This window comes from Oncorhynchus gorbuscha, linkage group LG08 (genome assembly GCF_021184085.1).
Source record: "Oncorhynchus gorbuscha isolate QuinsamMale2020 ecotype Even-year linkage group LG08, OgorEven_v1.0, whole genome shotgun sequence".
NCBI lineage: Eukaryota > Metazoa > Chordata > Actinopteri > Salmoniformes > Salmonidae > Oncorhynchus > Oncorhynchus gorbuscha.
In genome coordinates, this window is record NC_060180.1 from 21,831,928 (window position 1) to 21,852,738 (window position 20,811).

Genomic DNA, 20,811 nt, shown 5'->3' on the forward strand with positions numbered 1-20,811 from the left:
TACTGTAAAACACAAACTCACTTCCTTGACAACTTCCTTCACAACAGTAAATGCTGAATGGCCAATGCAGGCATCGTATTGACCATGCAGCGCATTTTAAAAAATCGTTGAAATTGTTGCATGTTGCGTTTATATTTTTGTTCGCTATAGTAGGCTGTCTGTCTGTCTCTCTCAGATGACGAATGCTCCAATTTCCTGCTGGTCAATTAAGGCAGCAGCCAATCATAAAATTGACTGTTGGGGACAGAGCTTAGTTTGCCCGCTGAATGACCCATTTCCACATGAAGAGAAAGCCAAAGTTTGAAATCATGTATTGCACTTCAAGCCTGATATGTCGCTGTGGTCTGTTAACATGGGCTATGAAAGACAACATCCTTTCTTTCCAAGTTTGGCATGTTGATGCCTCCCATGTGTTAGGAACAACTAGGTACATGAACCAGCACTGAGACAAACGTGTGTTTCTCAGGCTTGCTCAGAACCTAAATACTACTGCTACTCCTCCATGTCCCAAACTGGTGTGGGATGTAAACCATGAGCAAATGGGGAATGGAATGTAGGCTAAGCCATATTAAGTGTTATGACAGTAAAATGGCGTTTATTAGTGGCGTGTGAAATAAATGTATTTGTGGTGCTGAAGCTCTTTTGTCTGTGGGAGCCTGGATTACACAATGCACAGTGGAGGTCGGGTTATTCTTAGAGAAAGCGGCATGACCGGAGGAGGTGTTTCTGCTACAATGCCCTTCTTTGTAGAACTTTTTTTGTATTTCTATGGCATTTGGGAACAGAGGTGAGGCTACGCAGTGCCACACTGATCTACTGCAGTGTTCCATGGAGGAGGAACTAAATTGGGCCATCAGCTAGTCTGTTCCTGTAGCTTTCATGTCTTCCTCTGTTTTCTGCCAGGCCTTTGAGGAGCGGATGGGGCGCTCCACCTCTCCCTCTCTCCTGTCTGCCACCGTGGGCCAGAGGCTGCTGACCAGGCTGGACGATGGGTCGGGCTGCACCAGTCCAGAGAGGGTCATCACCCTCTGGAATGAGGAGGGAATCCGGAACAGCAGGGACATTCTACAGGTCAGTGCCGGACTTGAACCATTACAGGTCAGGCTACTTGAATCCTATCACACTGTGTTTGATGTTAGATAATAAGCAGCCAGTGTGAACACCATGTGATTTTTAGTGGTTTAGCATGCTCTGGGCTTGTGAGCAGAATCTGTGAAAGGTAAGCTTTGTGAGAAAGTTATGAACCAATGTACGTCTTCATCCTATTACTGTACACACTCATTGCTTGTACCAGTTATTTTCAGAAGTAGCCTTGAAATGTTGATTACTCTTCCTTTGCGGCTACTTGAATTGATATGTTGCTGAAAAGCCTTGGTGTTCGGAGATTGGTACAGGTTATACAATGAGTGGGTCTAATCCTGAATGGTGATTGGTTAAAAGCACATTCCAGCCAGGGTGTGTATTCCACAAGTTTCCACCTGCTAAATCTATGAGGTTAAAATGCCTATTTACTCTGTTCCAGCTGAATGTGCAGTCCACTGTCTCATCAGCCCCACCCAGGCAATTTCTAAACTTGATATCCACTATAAAAAGCATCTAAACATTACCTCACATTTGTTTTAGACTAACATTAAGTTTTCAAAAGCAGAGATTTGTATGAACCTTGCTGTCTGTCTCCGTGACATTTGCAACCTTGTTTCAATATTAAAATTAGATCTCCAGCTGTCCCATAGTAATGAACGTGTTGGGAGTCGGGACGAGACAGACAGACAGGCAGGCAGCGTTTCTCAGCCAGTCGAAATCATGAATCAGCTGGCATCATTTTTTATGGGATATATACAAAGAGATGTCAATTGAAAAAAGGTCAAACGAAGTGCGGTCTTTACAGCTTCCATGTTTGAAGTGATTGTCTTAGCTGTGTTCTTGGCTAGCTCTTTTGAACAACAGTGTCCTGACGAGAGAGCACATTTTATTTGCCAGGCGAAATGGCGCCTCATTAGATCATTGTTATGGATGTATCGAAATAAATGGCACTAGAAAACAGGTTAAACAAATGCAAATGCTGCTAATGTTGTTCTTTTTGACGTTTGACGTGACGGTAAGTTAGCCGTAGATGGCTGGCTAGCAAGCAACTGATAAGAACGTTGCCAGCCAATATGGCAATGGAACATTTAGAGCGAACTACTGAGTCGTGTCCATAGATACAGAACAAAAAGACTGAACGACTGGGTCGCATCTCTGGCAACCGATTCAATAGAACGGACTACCAGCCTGCTTGGGTAGCAACCCAAAATTTGTGTCGAGACTATATCTTGTGGAAGGATGAAATAGTATGATTAAATTAATCTCAATAACGTTTTAAGTTCAAGTATGTTAATCGGTATTTGAATGTGTTGGTAACCCGTTGTATAAAAGTGAAAATGCCCTCGAAGCCGGTGTTTGGAGGATATATTGGCACGGCTTCTCGGGCATTATCACTTAAATAAAGAAGGCTGCAAGGTTTCCCATTTCATCATTTTGATAAAAACAAGTTACATAAACTATAGGGGCATATCTCCTTCCTGTGTGTAAAATGTGTAATAGGAGTAGAATTGAGATTGTGAGTTCCAGTTACATGTAGCGGATGGTCTTTTGGTTTAGATTACATGCTGTGGTGTAGAACCATAATCTATGGAACACTGCCTACAAAAGGCCCTCGCTAGACACACTCTAGTTACATTATGTGTTACTGAAATAATCCTCTTGTAAATCTGACACAGATTTATGTTCAGTGCATGAGGATGAACTGAACTTTGACCTGAATTTATATTTACCATACACCAGTTGTCAAAACACCTGGGGCCTCATTTATAAATGTTGCGTATGCACAAAATATGCCCGAAAACATGCGTGCGCCTGTTTTCATGCGAAAGTTTGCATTTATAAAAACCGAACTTGACGTGAGAATTTGCTTATCCTCCCGCAATCTTTAGACCATGTGTACACACAGTTTCTTGTGGCTGAAGTATTGCATTGCAAGAAGGCAAAAGTAGCCTTGTGCAGGAATACACAACACTTCTTTTCATAACAAAAAACAGGTTGCTAAAAATAATAATATGCAATAATTTGCAGTTAGTGAGAATCTATTTATTTGATCTTTGCATTCTAAAATCATTAGAAATAGGCCTTTATTTCTTATTATTTATTACATGTCCATGATCAGTGGAGAATAAATTCCTCACCTTTTCTGACTGATGGTTTCGTACTCGCGAAATAGCCTAGAGGCCTACAAAAAGTTTGGATAGGCTACCCGTCGTCTCATGTGCCTCAGTTGGTAGAGCATTGTGCTTGCAACGCCAAGGTTGAGGGTTGTGGGTTCAATTCCCACATGCTCTGGATAAGAGCGTGTACTAAAATGTAGAAACGTCACATCTTGCTTTTGTTCCAACCCTGCAGTAAAATAAGGACCAGTTTTGATGATTAGGTGACCACTGCCATAAATTTGTCAGTTGACCTCATGCTGTTCTATCCCCTCCAGACTTTGGACTTTTCCCTGGAGGAGCGAGTCAGTCTGGCGGAGCTCACCCTGGCCCTGGACAATGAGCTGCTGGTCAGCGGCAACGGCATCCACCAGGCCGCTCTCATCTCTTACAAGAACGAGATCCAGTTCCTCCAGTGAGTCTTTGGTTTGATACTGTATACTTTTGGTACTGCATGCTTCTATGGACTCTATGAAGGTTATGGTCAAAGACACTTTAATGCATCCTCTGGATTCATTTCCTGTGTGAGCCAATGACCTTAAACTGAGACCAAATAATTTACATCAACTATTTTTATTGATCTCATGATAAATAATTGCTTTAGGGGGAATCATTGGTTCAACTTCACACTGTAATAGTCACACAAAACCTGTAGCCTACATTTTAAATCATGGATTTTTGGTTGATAGATTATTACTATGTCTCCACCTAGAGGTGAGAGATGTTGATGCTTTCATATTGTTTATTGTAACAATCATTGCCTTGTCGGTTTACTGACCAACTTTGGAACCATAATACTGCATTCTTTCAGTAAGTATTAATGTGCCAATATTAAACTGCTGTGGTCTGCCTTTTTTGATTCTTTGTGTATAATGTACATAGAGTAACTGCTGTTAATGTGAGTCCTTCATTCTGGTGAGTGTTGTGCTTAGGTCCATGCTCATTGTCTGTCCGCTGTCTGTCCCTCAGGGTCCTTGCAGACCAGGCATGTCAGGAAAGGGACAAGGTCAAGGCCGACCTGGAGTGGGCCGACAGGAGAAACCTCCAGCTGGTCAGAGAGGTGGATGACAGGCACGCCACTATTGAGTCACTGAATGAAACCAAAATCAAGTAAGACCTTCTCTTCCTTCTCACCTCCATATCATTCTGTATGTTAGACTGATGTGATGGTTGGAAAATCTTGCTTGACTGGTTGTGTATTGTCATGTGTGGGGGATGGAACTTTTTCCTTAAACTTCCCTCTGATTGGCAGGGGTCTGGAGCAGGAGTTCCGGGATAGGCTAATGGCCCTGCGCAGTGAATCGGAGCAGGAGAGCGAGGTCTTGCTGCAGCAGGTGGAGCGTGAGCGGGCCAAGCTCGAAGAGGAAGTGGAGGTCTTACATGCACAGGATGCCAGTCTGCAGGAGGAAATCTGTAATGCCACCCAGGTGACAAGCTCTATAGATACACACTGTGAGGTTTTTACAATGATAAAGGAGTACTAGGAATACAGGCGATTGCTTGACCAACCCGCCTAAAAGATTCCTTGAGCTTAACCTCTATTTGATTTCACTTCATTAGAGGCTCCTCGTGCTTTTGAATGCACGTCTTTTGTAGGAGTATAAACTGGTTAAGTTTCTGCAAGCAGTTTGTTTTCATCTCCATCCTAGTCTCCTCTCTAGAGACCTCAAAAGAGAGGATTAGATTAGTTCATGTGATTTTGTTTTTTGCCTTCCTGCTTGCAACATCCATGTTCTATACCCACTTGCCCACGGACAACCAACGAATGCCAGACTCCTGCTTAGCTTCGTAACAATCCCCCGTCGTTAGTACCCCACAGTGTTGCTGTGGATATCTTAAAGCGGTATCGTATCACTCTCAATAACCCTCCCTCTGGGCTAACAGGAAAACCACCGTTTGGAGGAGGAGGGCAGTGCTCTGAAGGGGAAGCTGTCAGATGCAGAGAACACCATCTCCAAGCTGCAGAGAGACCTGGACCAGCTCCTACTAGACAAGGTGAGAGGGAACTATGTGAGGATTGGCTTGATGTAGGGTGACCGGATTTAAAATTCCCAAATGCGGGACAGTGTAGCCTATACACTAATGTTTTTTTCAGGCAGCACACCTCAGGGAATGTAAACAGTTAGGAAGGGGAAACTTTTAAAATGGGATTGAGTGAAGTAGCAGAAAATATGTTAAATTAGCAACTAATGAGCATGGAGAGTTTTATGAAATTACCTTTCAGTCTAATATGGCTATTTACATACTTTTGTAGCTCTTCATTAGATGCACGTGTTTTGGAAGTACTGGTAGTTAACTGTCCTCTCTCCAAGTTTATTTGGAATTTAGCCCAAAAAGATTTCACAAATGGGAGTGGTTGACAATATGATATTGGCCTACATCTATCAGCTCTCAACAACGATTGGAGAAATGTTTTAACATCACCAGCACCACATCCTTATAATATATCTTGTCATAAGTGCAAGGTGACTTCAGAAAAGACCGGTTGGAATGAATATTCTCATTAAATGAATAGGAAATCTGACTGTTTTAATTTGTTGATCAAAAGCGGGACAAAGAGACAAAATGCAGGACTGTCCCGCACAATCCGGGACATGTGGTCACCCTAGCGTGATGATGTCCTGCTGTGGTAACTCATCCCTCAGGGAGTGAGGAGTGCGCTTTTGCCAGGAATGAATGATTGAGGGTTTCCGTTTTGTTTGGCTGACACAGTTTGGGAGCCTGGATCCGAACAATACAGGACTGCTGAACCAGGAGGAGCGCGTCTCTGAGATCATCAAGGAGTACGAGCTGCAGTGCCGGGTAAGAGTGAGTGTTGGGCCTTCCGAGTGGCGCAGTGGTCTAAGGCACTGCAACACAGTGCTAGCTGTGCCATTAGAGATTCTGGGTTTGAGTCCAGGCTCTGTTGTAGCAGGCCGCGACCGGGAGACCAATGGGGCGGTGCGCAATTGGCCCAGCGTCGTCTGGGTTAGGGGAGGGTTTGGCCGGCAGGGATGTCCTCCGACTCCTGTGGCGGGCCGGGCGCAGTGCATGCTGACATGGCCTTCCGGGTTAAGTGGGCATTGTGTCAAGAAGCAGTGTGGCTTGGTTAGGTTGTGATTCAGGGGACGCACGCCTCTCCCGAGTCTGATTGGGAGTTGCAGCGATGAGACAAGACTGTAACTACCAATTGGATACCATGAAATTGGGGAGAAAAAGGGGGTCAAAAAAATAAGAAAGGCTGTGTGTGTTTAAATAATCATGCCTTGCGTGGAACCCCCAAGGGCGCTCGACCTGGTTTACCTTTCACAATTTTCCAAAACATAGTGCAGTAATTAGTTATATACATTAGTTATGCACATTCATGATTTATGTCAAACAATTTTTAAAGACTTTTTGTTTACTTGCCCGGACAGAGCCGAGAGCTGTTTTGAGTGTGTGAATGACAATCCTCTTGATTTATCCAAACGCCTCCCATTTTGGGAAACTAGAAAGTGAAGGTGAGCGTGTGTTGTTCTAGGTTCACAGAATTTGTGATGCAGTGTGGTTTGAATAGCATGTGCGTGGCAGTGAGGACATTGTGACTAATACTGCTCTATCTTTATACTATTTCTGCTGTGCTTTGCTGTGTTTGTTATGTATGTTTGTCGGAAGTATTGCCTGTTAAATGACACGTCTTTGTCTCACAGGAGCTGCAGGACCGGAATGACGAGTTGAACTCTGAGGTGGAGATGTTAAGGAGTCAGGGGATGGGGAGGCGACCCAGACGGGCAAGAGACACGTCCACACACGCGTGGTCCAGCCGACGATCACTGACCACTGAGTCTGACTCTGGTAAATCCCACTCATAGCCCTAAGCCATATACTGTGTTCACCCGATTTGTCCCTGGAATTGATACTCGTGCCCTGATTAGAACATATATTTATTTAAACATACAGTATATGGGCCTTGTCCTTGGAGGACTGAAAGGCCCCTCATATCTCTCTTCCCCACCCATGTATGCACATTACACACCCTCGTTCACACACACCCTCTCATTTCTCCACTCAGTCCCACTCCAGTTACACTGACAGTTTCACTTTAGCCACTGACCTACTCTCTACAGTAATCTTGTCCATTGTGCTTCAGATGACCCTGAGATGAAAATAGGCGTATCTCCCATGGCTAGCAAAAAGCTACAAGTGGCCAATAAGAATGGTAAGAATTGGAAACATCAATTATTTTTTCCCTCTCTGTAAAAACCTGTTGGGTTTGACTCGCCACCTTGGTGTTTTTATTTCTGTTCCTTCAGGCCTGGGTTGTCTGGAGAGTCTGCCAGGTCCGGTTGTGAGCATTGAGACAGAGATGGCCATGGAACAGTTTAAGGAGAGGCACAGCCAGGAGGTGCAGGACCTGAAGATTGAGTTAGAGACCAAGGTAGAGGAGGCATTCTGATATGCATGCTCACACTAGGTTTTAATATTTTCAAGAAACAACATATTTTCCTTCCTGAGAAAATTGCAAGAAATTACGGGCTTCCCGGGTATTCCCATTCAAACCGGAAGTGCTGTTTAAAAGCTATAATACCAGCGGAAAAAACTATATTACACTATATTGGGCATCTAGACACATGAATCTAACGGTTTCTTGTTGTATTTGTTGCAATTTAATCAACTCAGTTCTCTCGGAGTCACCACACTATCTTCGCCACAAATTGGCCACAGACTGAGAAGACTCTCTTGGTCTCCATGGAGGTGGCCTGGATCGTTGCGAGTGCCTCAAACATGTATTTTGACCCATCTGTTTCTGTTTTCAGTAGGTCGGTTTTGCATTTGGCCTCGTTGGCAATCATTTTTGTCAAACTTTTCCCCACAGACAAAACTAAAAATGCAACAATTTCAAAGATTTTATTGAGTTACGTTTCATATAAGGAAATCAATCAGTCAATTAAAATAAATAAATTAGGGCCTAATCTATGGATTTCATGACTTGGAATACGTATATCATGCTGAAACATGAGGTCTTGTGCAAACCCACAGTTTCATCAGCTGTCCGGGTGGCTGGTCTCAGATGATCCCGCAGGTGAAGAAGCCGGATGTGGAGATCCTGAGCTGGCGTGGTTACACGTGGTCTGTGGTTGAGGCCGGTTGGACGTACTGCCAAATTCTCTAAAACAACGTTAGAGGCGGCTTATGGTAGAGAAACGTTCAATTCTCTGGAAACAGCTCTGGTGGACATTCCTGCAGTCAGCATGCAAATTACATGCTCCCTCAAATCTTGAGACATCTGTGGCCTTGTGTTGTGTGACTTCACATTTTAGTGGCCTTTTTGTTGTCCCCAGTACAAGGTGCACCTGTGTACTGATCATGTTCAATCAGCTTCTTGATATGCTACACCTGTCAGGTGGATGGATTATCTTGTCAAAGTAGAAATGGTCACAAACAGGGATGGAACCAAATTTGAGAGAAATAAGCTTTTTGTGCGTATGGAACATTTCTGGGATGTTTTATTTCAGCTCATGAAACATGGGCCCAACCCTTTTATATGTTGCGTTTACATTTTTGTTCAGTGTAATAAAAGCAGATAGACCAACCAGTAGTGACTTTGTAAGTAAATACGGTAGGCTACAACAACACACCCTGAGCGTTGATTATTGATCATGCAGATAGCAGAGCAGGCCGTATGATGACAGATTTAGACTTTGCACATAATTTAACATTTACATTTTATTTCACTCTGTTCATAGAAATAATTTATAATTGACTGGTTTCTCACTATCATTTATCCCGGGAAAAGATGGGTTTGGGCGGGAAATTCCAGTAAAGCTCGGTAACCCGGTTCCCGCCATTAAAACCTAGCTCACACGTTTTTGTAATGTTTTGATTACCGTCTCCTATTTTTGCATGAGAAATTGAAAGGTCTAAAATTGTTGGCAATTTGAGTGACACTAGATGTAAATACTGAACTAACTTCAGTGCATGGGAGGCCCATTTTTCTAATTCTGGGATAGCCCTGAACCACCTCATCATCCTTGCCTCACAGGTGAACTTCTACGAGCGCAGCCTGGAGCTGATGCGACGGAACATGGAGGTGGAGAGGAAGGACATCTCTTCGGGTTTCAAGCTGGAGATCAGTGAGCTGGAGGAGCAGAAGGCCCAGGCTGAGGAGCAGGTTAAGAGGCTAAGGGAGGCAGTGGAGAAGCTGCAGACCGAGTTACAGAGCAGCTCCAGGGGCCTGAGAGGGCCAGGCTGGGGCGCTGACCAGGAGAGAAGGGCCCAGCGCGAACAGGCTGAGCTGGAGCAGAACTATGCCCGGGAGATCAGTAACCTGGTCCAAAGACTGACCTCTGAGAAAGACCAGCTAGAGGCTGAGCTGAAGCTCAAGATGGACCAAGAGTTGCTGCTCGTAAGGTGAGTGTGACCAGACTATCCTCCTCCCCAGGGCTGTCTTCTGAAATTCAAACAAATTAATTTAAAGTTCACATTCTTGTGTAGGTTGGCTCCCGGTTTCGCATTCAATTTTATTTAACATTTTTTTGTGCCAACTGTAACTTTTGCATGAGTCCCTTTAACTCCATAACATATACACTGGACTTACACAACAATGGTGTGTAAGCTGGGACTGGTGTACATCGTGTGTATGTATTTACACATAATGTACAAAACATTATGAACACTCTTACCATTTTCTATTTTTTACTTAACACTTTTTATTTGGTTAAGGCCTTGTAAGTAAACATTTCACTGTAAGGTCTACACCTGTCGTATTTGGCGCATGTGACAAATTTGATATGACACACTGAAGACTGACCAGATGAATCCAGGTGAAAGGTATGATCCCCTATTGATGTCACTTGTTAAATCCACTTCAATCAGTGTAGATGAAGGGGAGGAGACAGGTTAAAGAAAAATTAAGCCCCGTGACAATTGAGACATGGATTGTGTATGTTTGCCATTCAGAGGATGAATGGGCAATACAAAACATAAAGTACAATTGAATGGGGTATGGTAGTAGGTGCCAGGCGCACCTGTTTGTGTCAAGAACAGCAACACTGCTGGGTTTTTCAAGCTCAACATTTTCCAGTGTGTATCAAGAATGGTCCACCACACAAAGAACATTCAGCCAATTTGACACAACTGTGGGAAGCATTGACGTCAACATGGGCCAGCATCCCTGTGGAATGGTTTTGACACCTTGTAGAGTCAATGCCCCGACAAATTGAAGCTGTTCTGAAGGCAAAAAGAGGGTGCAACTCAAGGTGTTCTTAATGTTTTGTCCACTCAGTGTATGCGCGTGTGTATATATACAGTACCAGTCAAACATTTGGACACACCTACTCATTCAAGGGTTTTTCTTTATTGTTACTATTTTCTACATTGTAGAATAATAATGAAGTAATAATATGATGAAATAACACATATGGAATGATGTTGTTAAAAAAAAGTCTTAAACAAATCAAAATATATTTTATATTTAAGATTCTTCAAAGTAGCCACCATTTGTCTTGATGAAAGCTTTGTAGAAAATAAAGAAAATCCCTGGAATGAGTAGGCGTGTCCAAACTTTTGACTGGTACTGTACTGTGTGTATATACAGTACCAGTCAAAATTGTGGACACACCTACTCATTCCAGGGTTTTTATTTGTATTTTCTACATTGTAGAATAATAGTGAAGACATCAAAACTATGAAATAACACATATGGAATCATGTAGTAACCAAAAAAGTTTATTTTATAATTGAGATTCTTCAAAGTAGCCACCCTTTGTCTTGATGACAGATTTCCACTGGTCTAATGTCCATTGCTCATGTTTCTTGGCCCAAGAAGTGTCTTATTCTTATTGGTGTCCTTTAGTAGTGGTTTCTTTGCAGCAATTCAACCATGAATGCCTGATTCATGTCGTCTCCTCTGAACAGTTGATATTGAGATGTGTCTGTTACTTGAACTCTGTGAAGCACTTATTAGGGCTGCAATTTCTGAGGCTGGTAACTCTAATGAATCCTCTGCAGCAGAGGTAACTCTGGGTTTTCCTTTCCTGTTGCAGTCCTCATGAGAGCCAGTTTCATCATAGCGCTTCATGGTTTTTGCAACTGCACCTGAAGAAACGTTCAAAGTTCTTAAAATGTTCCAGATTGACTGACTTTTATGTCTTAAAGTAATGATGGACTGTCATGTCGCTTTGCTTATTTGAGCTGTTCTTGCCATAATATGGACTTGGTCTTTTACCAAATAGGGCAATCTTCTGTTTACCACCACTACCTTGTCACTACACAACTGATTGGTTCAAACGCATTCACTTCTTAGGGAGAGAAAGAAAGAAATTCCACAAATTAACTTTTAAGAAGGCGCACCTGTTAATTGCAATGCGTTCCAGGTGACAACCTCATGAAGCTGGTTGAGAAAATGCCAAGAGTGCAAAGCTGTCTTCAAGGCAATGGGTGGCTATTTGAAGAATCTCAAATATAAAATATATTTTGATTTGTTTAACAGTTTTTTGGTTACTACATGATTCCATGTTTTATTTCATAGTTTTGATGTCTTCACTATTATTCTACAATGTAGAAAATAGTAAAAAAAATACAAATAAAAACTTGAATGAGTATGTGTCCAAACTTTTCACTCGTACTGTATATGTGTATGTATCTGTCTCTGTGTGCCTTGGTGAACAGTGTGTGTGCTATGTAATCAGGGAAGAGGCAGAGCAGCAGGTGTCTCAGATGAAGACTCAGCAAGGCGAGGCCCAGCGCAGCTTCACACACCAGCTACGCTGTGAGCGCCTGCGGCTGGAACTGGAGCAGGAGAGGCACAGGGAGAGACTCCACAGTACAGAGAGGGCGGTTGAGGAGCAGGCCAGGATCTGCAGCCAGTCCGCTGTGGAGAGGAAGAGGCTGGAGGAAGGGCACCAGGAGGAAGTCCAGCAGCTGAAAGAGCACATAGCCAGTCTGCAGGAGCAGGCAGATCTGACCTCCGATAGGGAGAAGTCACTTATACAGCATTGTCAGTTAGAGGTGAAACTAGAGCACTATCAAACACAGTGCAGTCAGTTAGAGGCTGAACTGGAAGAGACTTGCGATCGGTGCAGTCAACTAGAGGCCAAACTGGAAGTGGTTTGTGCCCAGCTGGAGCTGGAGGAACGCACTGTGTGTCTGGAGTCTGAGGCTTTGACCGAGCGTCTGACCTCTGAACAGCATGATGTAGAGGAGGAACTGGGGTTGGTGAGGGATAGAGAGCGAGAGATCCTTAGTGAGGTGTCTCAGCTAAGAGAGGAGCTGCATAGTCTACGGTCTGAATATATGACACTTCTTCAGGACAAGGAAATTATGGCGGAGAACTGTAGCAGTTTGTCCAGCACCTTCCTACAACAGCAAGCTCAGCTGAGGGCCAAAGAGGAAGACACAAATACCCTGAGGGGGGAGTTGGAGAGGGCACGGGAGGCTCTGAAAAATGAAGTTGAACGATGCTCAAGGCAGACTGATGAGCTGGACTCCCAGAAGACGGACAGAGCGAAGCTGATGGAGGAGCTGAGAAAACACAGAACAACTGTTGACCTTCTACAGTCAGATCTTCACTGTGTCACTGAGGAGTTAAACCAGTGGAAGAGGGCAGAGAAGAGTCTACAGGAAGCATTGATCCTGGAACAAACCCAGGTCATGGAGATCAAATCCACCCTGGACCTGGAGAGGGAAGAGACTGGCTGTCTGGGCCAGGAGAACGCCCACTACATCCGCCTGGCAGAACAACTCTCCAACCAGATCGTAGAAATGGAAACGGAATCATCCAAACTCCAAGACCACATCCACCAGCTGAAAGCCCAACTGGGTGAAATGTCCAACCTGGTTTCTGATCTCAGGACCCAACTAGAGGCCAAATTCACAGAAGTAGACCACCTTGAATCAGATATAAAGCAGACTGCAGGTCTGGTAGAGATAGCGGAAGCCCTGTCCAATAAGCACTATAGGGAAAAGGAGCTGCTGAACACCCAGCTGGAGACCAAGGAGAGAGAGCTGTGCTCCCTCAGAGGAAAGGCTGGCAGCAGCACCACCGTCCAGCTGCAGCAGGCCCTGCTGTCCTCTCAGGCAGAGGTCCACAGGTTGGAGGAGGACTTTGAGTGGGAGAAGGGCAGGATGAAGGAGCAGCTAGTGGAGATGGAGAAGCTGGTCATGGCTCTGGAGATGGTGATGGATCCTACCAGTCCACACAGGTTTGTGACGTGCAGGCCTGTTGCCGGAAATCAAACCAAACCAACCTTCAAATGACTAACCTCCACCTGCCTTGAAACATTCCAATGTGTTTCTGCCCCAAACATGGTGGCTGAAATTTGAATGACTAATTGCAACTGATCTGGGCTCATCTGAAAGAGATCCCCACCTTTTCTCCTCACAAACCTTCTCCAAGTGTTTAACCTTCTCTACACCTTAACACCTTAATTTTCTGTAATGCATTAACAATTTTCTGCCTCTCCAACGGCATGATTTTCACCTAGGTGCATGATATTAGATTTAATTTGTCTGAATAACAGTATTTTATATCATTGAATGTTTGTTTGTCTAAACCAGTGTCCATTTGACTTTCACCACATAAGTGCATTGATTTCACCCAGAGTTTCATCTGGAACTCAAATGTTTGCTTCAAATTATAAATGCCTCTATCAAATCAATCCCCAGATAAATATTATGTTTAAATATCTTCCAGATGAAAATGCCTTTGAGGAAAAACTCCTATGTAAACTATTTAAACTCTAGTTCTCAGTTAGATGAGGTCAACTGTGAGAACAGTGCTCTGAAGGACAGACTGGCCATGTTACAGCAGGATGTCCAGAGAATGGAGGAAGAGATCGTCAAGAAGAAGTAAGCTGATCCGTCAGTAATGTGTTGCTGTGAGATAATGTTAAATTCAGATATGGTTTACAAATGTCTGTTACAGAAGGGGTTGTTATTTAAGCTGTATTCTGTCTTCACAGCTATTAATCATTCCTTTCCGTCTTTGATTTCACCAGAAAGAAACTGGACGAGGTGGAGCAGGAACACGAGAAGAACAGGGAGAAGCAGGAGAGACTTCACAAAGAGGTTTGTTTTCAAACGTTTTCCATTTCACTATAATCACCCTGCATAGTTCAACTGACCCTTTTAGCCTGATAGATTTGAATAGCTTACATTTGATCATTGGACACATGATCATTCTCTCAATCACCCAAGGTCACTGCATAGTGATGAGCAATCCCAGTCTGATAAACCCTTCATCCATTCCCTTACCTCTCAGAACGCCAAGTACCAGGAAGAGGTGCTGGACCTGAGAGCCCACAACCTGCAGCTGAGCGGCGTGAACGCTGAGCTTAGCTCCCGTCTCCGTGCCGACCAGGGGGCGGTCCAGATGCTGACGGAGAGGCTGGCGCAGGTGTCCCGGGAGCAGGAGGAGGGGGCGGCCACAGCCAGGCAGCTCCAGGAGACCTCCACCCAGCAGGAGAGGGAGAGACTCCACCTGCAGGCAGCCTGGCGGCACGACAAGGAGCTGCTGGAGAGAGAACTCCACACCATCAAGGAAAAGGTGTGTGTGTGTGTATATATAGGGGACTTTTGGGACAGTTGTGGTAGAGTTCTCCATTGTATAGATACTATGTTTTGGTCTATGGGAAATTGAAGTTTGTGAGAATTTTCTTGGTCAGCATTTTTAATGAATGGGCCTCATTTATGTATCTTGGTTCTTACATGTCTTGTTTGTTCTTAGCTCCAGTGTTTATCAGAGGTGGAGTCCTCACTGACCAGCCTGACCCTGAAGCACCAATGGCTGGAGCAGGATAAGGAGAGGCTGCTGAGGGAGGTGGAGGAGAGGACCCAGAAGGTGAGAGAAGGATGTACTTGGCTATTGCAACTCTGTTGGGGGGGATTGACATCTTCCAAGTCTTTCCTCTGACTGAATATGTATGACTTATGATGTTATTGTTTTCAGGTTGAGAAGCTCCAAGAGTCTCTTCTCTCTGTGGACTCCCAGATGGAGCTGCTTCGCTCCCAGCTCCAGGCAGTGGATCAGGAGAAGACTGGCCAGACCCAGGAAGTAGCCAACCACCAGAGGATGATACAGGATGCCCAGGACAAGGTAGGTGACATACTAACGACGAAAACAATAGAAATGTCTGCTCACTGTTTGCTGGTCCTGAATGTGATCTTTAATGAAGTGTTGTGATACATTAGCACTTTGATTGACTTCATTGTTGTCTGCTGATCATCAGGTAAAGGAGCTGGAGGCCAGCATGGGCAGGCTAAGCAGGGAGAAGGAGCAGCTGCGTCTGGCCCAGAAACAACATGAGGAGGAGGCCACTATGGCCCTACAAAAGGAGTGCCAGAGCCTGCGCCTCCAAAACCAGGAGCTGCTCCACAGGGTAGAGCTACGTTACTTGCTCTTAAAGCCATAGCCACGGGATGTAGGGGTGCTGGAGGTGTTGCAGCAGCCCCTTGTAAATTGGAATATATTTTGCCAAAATTACACTGGACAAAAATATAAACGCAACATGCAAAACTTTCTCTGATTGTTACTGAGTTACAGTTCATATAAGGAAATCAATAAATTGAAATGAATGAATTAGGCCCTAATCTATGTATTTCACATGACTGGGAATACAGAGGCCGTCTCTAGCTAACTAATGTAGCTAACTAGCCAGCTAATCTCTGTAGCTAGCCAGCAAGCTAGAAAGCAACGCTAAAGGGATGGCAAATGGGTAAGCATAAAAATGTTTTTTTCTAAATATTAGCTAGCTGGCTAGCATTTATGAAGTCTAGAAACACGTTCCTCACACACTAGGAATGTATTTCCTCCAATTTTATAATGAAAAGGTGCCTCAGTCCCAAAACACAAGTTTTCTGGAGATTTATGGGAGGAACGTGTGATAACGTCACCCACTGCATGGCTTTCGGTAGCCTGATTTCATCCAGACTGAAGAGAAATATGCACACAATGCATCCCTGACCACCACCTGAAGTGGTCAGCCACTTCAGACCACAATTGGTCACCCAATCAGACCACAAAGGGACTAGACCGTCTTTTCAATGCTATCTTATTCTGATCGCAGAAGTCGCATTTAAGTGTCAAATGTAGACATGAACAGACATGCATCTGTTGGTCACAGATACCGTTAAAAAATATATGGGGCATGAATCAGAAAACCAGTCCTCTTCAATGGCTGTGTGAAATTGCTAGATATTGGCGGATACTGGAACACGCTGCCGTACACATTGATCCAGAGCATCCCAAACAGCTCAATGGGTGACATGTCTGGCGAGTATGCAGGCCATGGGAGAATTGGGACATTTTGAGCTTCCGGGAATTGTGTATAGATCCTTGTGACATGGGGCCGTGCATTATCATGCTGAAACATGAGGTGATGGCTGTGGATGAATGGTACGACAATAGACCTCAGGATCTCATCACGGTATCTCTGTGCATTCAAACAGCCATCGATAAAATTCAATTCTGTTCACTACATTGACATCAGGAAACGGCTCACCCACACGACGCCATACACTCTTTATGCCAGTACAGTTGAAACCGGGATTCATCCGTGAAGAGCACACTTCTCCAGTGTGACAATGGCCATCGAAGTTGAGCAGTTGCCCACTGAAGTCGGTTACGACGCCGAACTGCTGTCAGGTCATGACCCTGGTGAAGACGACGAGCACACAGATGAGCTTCCCTGAGACGATGTCAGACAGTTTGTGCAGCAATTATTCGGTTGTGCAAACCCAGTTTTATCAGCTGTTCGGGTAGCTGGTCTCAGACGATCCCGCAAGTGAAGAAGCCGGATGTGGAGGTTCTGGGCTGGCGTGGTTCCCACTTGGTCTTAGTTTGTGAGGCCGGTTGGACGTACTGTCAAATTCTCTAAAACGACGTTGGAGGCAGTTTATGGTAAAGAAATAAACATTCTCTAGCAACGGCTCTGGTGGACATTGCTGCAGTCAGCATGCCAATTGCACACACCCTCAAAACTTGAGACATCTGTGGCATTGTGTTGTGTGACAAAACTGCACATTTAGGAGCTGCCTTTTATTGTCCCCAGTACAAGGTGCACCTGTGTAATGATCATGCTGTTTATTCAACTTAATCCATCCACCTGACCGTTGTGGCATATCTTGGCAAATGAGAAATGTTCACGAATAGGGATGTAAACCAATTTGTGGACAAAATTTGAACGTTTTTTGTGTATATGGAACATTTCTGGGATCTTTTTTCAGCATCAAACATGGAAACAACACTTTACGTTTATATTTTTGTTCAGTATGTAGTATTTCTTGTTTGTACATAAATAGATCAAATTCTAAATACTACACCAGATACATAATTTAGCCATAGAGGATCAATAGCTAGCTTCTTTAAAATAAATAGCTGTGGTGGATTGTTTTTAAGCATAAACGCAGTGCATAGCCAACTACAGCCTGCAACTTGGGCAGTGCATGGCAAATATGTTTTATTTGATTTATGGCAAGTCAGTTATGAACAAATTATTATTTACAATGACAGCCAAACACGGATGACGCTGGCCCAATTGTGCGCCGCCCTATGGGACTCCTAATCACTGCCGGTTGTGATACAGCCTGGATTCGAACCAGGGCGTCGGTAGTGACACCTCTAGCACTGAGATGCAGTGCCTTAGACCGCTGTGCCACTCAGGAGCCCAATATCAGCTGATTGTTGAGTTGCGGCTTTCAGTGAACAGCAGGTAAAATTGGCCTTCTATTTCAAAATACAATCACTGGAAAACACAGTTTGGAAATCAAATATCTACTGCTAAAGAGAGAAGACTCTAATCTGCCAAATGACGTAGAATTCCATGAAAATAGGCCCATATTTTTTCAGACCTCTTCAAATAATGAAGCCTTTGGGCTGATCCTTGAATGTGCGCTCTGTTGAGTTAAATCTTACTGTTAATCTGCAAATGTGGTCACTGATGCTTGCATGCAATGCTTTATTTTCAAGGTGAATTAGTTTTTAAGTGGTTGTTGTGCTTTGTTTCCTTCAGGTGTATCAGCTGCAGGGCCAGGATGTGGAGGTTCAGAGTCTGACCGAGGAGTGCCTGACTCTAAAGAACAAACAGACACAGCTGGAGACTGCCAGGGCAGAGGCACAGGATCAGGTGACTACTTCAAACATTTTGGTCAAATAATTGATAAATATAATTTTAAACTGAATGCAGGTTTGCCAATTGAAACTCAAATTGAGCAACTAACACCATGGTACAAATGTGCACTAATCCAGGCTTGCAGAATTTCATTTCATGAACATTTCCAAACTCCATTCCTATACCCTATTGAGTCTATCAGCGTATTTGAGGGGATCAGTTTGAGCAAGAGTAGTTTGGGGTGCTAGGCTATTAGTGGCTCACTGTACAGTCTGACTACAATGTAGTTGATTCTCAAACGCACACTGTTTTATGGTGCAGGCACTGATGGTGGACACAGCCTTGACACTATCCCAGGCCCAGCATGTCCAGGAGCTGCAGCAGTTGAGGGAGCAGGCAGGACTGGGTTCCAGGGAGCAGCTGGCACACTTTCAAGCCCAGCTGGCAGATGAGAAGCGCAGGGGGAAGAAGCTGCAGCAGACCCTCCGCACACAGGCCCAGCAAGCCAGCACCCAGATAGGTCTGCAGCAGGTAGTGTACTGCACAACAGGATGCACCCAATCCAGCCACTGGTTACAGTTCAATAGGCATGATTTGCACCCTTTCAGACTTCTCAGAAGAATCAACCATAGTTTAACACAGAACTAAAAGTGATCAATAAATGTACAGTTGAAGTCGGAAGTTTATATACACTTAGGTTGGAATCATTAAAACTAGTTTTTCAACCCCTCCACAAATTTCTTGTTAACAAACTATAGTTTTGGCAAGTTGGTTAGGACATCTACTTTGTGCATGACACAAGTAATTTTTCCAGCGATTGTTTACAGATAGATTATTTCACTTATAATTCACTGTATCACAATTCCAGTTGGTCAGAAGTTTACATACACTAAGTTGACTGTTCATTTAAACAGCTTGGAAAATTCCAGAAAATTGTGTCATGGCTTTAGAAGCTTCTGATAGGCTAATTGACATAATTTGAGTCAATTGGAGGTGTACCTGTGGATGTATTTCAAGGCCTACCTTCAAACTCAGTGCCTCTTTGCTTGACCTCATGGGAAGATCAAAAGAAACCAGCCAAGACCTCAGGAAAATAATTGTAGACCTCCACAAGTCTGGTTCATCCTTGGGAGAAATTTCCAAACGCCTGAAGGTACCACTTTCATCTGTACAAACAATAGTATGCAAGTATAAACACCATGGGACCACGCAGCCGTCATACCGCTCAGGAAGGAGACTCGTTCCGTCTCCTAGAGATGAATGTACTTTGGTGCGAAAAGTGCAAATCAATGCCAGAACAACAGCAAAGGACCGTGTGAAGATGCTGTAGGAAATAGGTACAAAAGTATCTATATTCACAGTAAAACAAGTCCTATATCGATATAACCTGAAAGGCCGCTCAGCGAGGAAGAAGCCACTGCTCCAAAACCTCCATAAAAAAGCCAGACTACGGTTTGCAACTGCACATGGGGACAAAGATGATACTTTGTGGAGAAAATGTCCTCTGGTCTGATGGAGAATTTTTTTTTTAACTGTTTCACCATAAAGACCATTGTTATGTTTTGAGGAAAAAGGGGGAGGCTGGCAAGCCGAAGAACCCCAACCATGAAGCACGGGGGTGGCAGCATCATGTTGTGGGGGTGCTTTGCTGCAGGAGGGACTAGTACACTTCACAAAATAGATGGCTTCATGAGGGAGGAAAACTATGTGGTTATATTGAAGCAACATCTCAAGACATCAGTCGAGAAGTTAAAGCTTGGTCGCAAATGGGTCTTCCAAATAGACTATGACCACAAGCATACTTCCAAAGTTGTGGCAAAATGGCTTAAGGACAACAAAGTCAAGGTATTGGAGTGGCCATCACAAAGCCCTGACCTCAGTCCTATAGAACATTTGTGGGCAGAACTGAAAAAGCGCGTGCGAGCAAGGAGGCCTACAAACCTGACTCAGTTACACCAGCTCTGTCAGCAGGAATTGGCCAAAATTCACCCAACTTATTGTGGGAAGCTGGTGGAAGGCTACCCAAAACGTTTGACCCAAGTTAAACAATTTAAAGGCAATGCCCAAATACTAATTGAGTGTATGTAAACTTCTGACCCACTGGGAATGTGATGAAATAAAAGCTGAAATAAATAATTTGCTTTACTATTATTCTGACATTTCACATTCTTAAAATAAAGTGGCGATCCTAAATTACCTAAAACAAGTGATTTTTACTAGGATTAAATGTCAAGAATTGTGAAAAACTGAGTTTAAATGTATTTGGCGAAGTGTATGTAAACTTCCAACTTTTACGTGCTGTAAGTGCTGGCCCTCTGTTTGTGCTCAGGAGCAATATGAGAAGGTGATAGTGAACATGCAGGAGGGGATGGAGGGGGTGGAGACCAAGCTGAGGAGTGTGCGCAAGATGCTACAGGAGAAGGTCAACCAGCTGAAGGAGCAGGTCAGTTTACCATTCATACAAGACAAACGGCAGAGAAACATGCCCTGAAAAGCTGACTGTATTT

At 44.0% G+C, this 20,811-nt stretch overlaps 1 protein-coding gene across 2 annotated transcripts in view; it reads left to right on the top strand.

Moving 5' to 3' along the window:
- ninl (ninein-like) overlaps positions 1 to 20,811 on the top strand; it is a 44,023-nt gene that overhangs the window by 21,111 nt on the left and 2,101 nt on the right. The window contains exons 8-27 of one of the 2 annotated variants that reach the window (XM_046358823.1): positions 904 to 1,071; positions 3,518 to 3,654; positions 4,209 to 4,349; positions 4,492 to 4,666; positions 5,124 to 5,234; positions 5,952 to 6,041; positions 6,908 to 7,052; positions 7,348 to 7,416; positions 7,511 to 7,635; positions 9,241 to 9,608; positions 11,888 to 13,399; positions 13,941 to 14,045; positions 14,195 to 14,264; positions 14,458 to 14,742; positions 14,923 to 15,036; positions 15,145 to 15,291; positions 15,425 to 15,574; positions 18,206 to 18,319; positions 18,626 to 18,835; positions 20,634 to 20,747. In XM_046358823.1, the coding sequence (XP_046214779.1) occupies positions 904 to 1,071; positions 3,518 to 3,654; positions 4,209 to 4,349; positions 4,492 to 4,666; positions 5,124 to 5,234; positions 5,952 to 6,041; positions 6,908 to 7,052; positions 7,348 to 7,416; positions 7,511 to 7,635; positions 9,241 to 9,608; positions 11,888 to 13,399; positions 13,941 to 14,045; positions 14,195 to 14,264; positions 14,458 to 14,742; positions 14,923 to 15,036; positions 15,145 to 15,291; positions 15,425 to 15,574; positions 18,206 to 18,319; positions 18,626 to 18,835; positions 20,634 to 20,747 (4,350 nt within the window). The remainder of the gene's footprint in view (positions 1 to 903; positions 1,072 to 3,517; positions 3,655 to 4,208; positions 4,350 to 4,491; positions 4,667 to 5,123; positions 5,235 to 5,951; positions 6,042 to 6,907; positions 7,053 to 7,347; positions 7,417 to 7,510; positions 7,636 to 9,240; positions 9,609 to 11,887; positions 13,400 to 13,940; positions 14,046 to 14,194; positions 14,265 to 14,457; positions 14,743 to 14,922; positions 15,037 to 15,144; positions 15,292 to 15,424; positions 15,575 to 18,205; positions 18,320 to 18,625; positions 18,836 to 20,633; positions 20,748 to 20,811) is intronic. The other variant, XM_046358824.1, reaches the window with a different exon arrangement.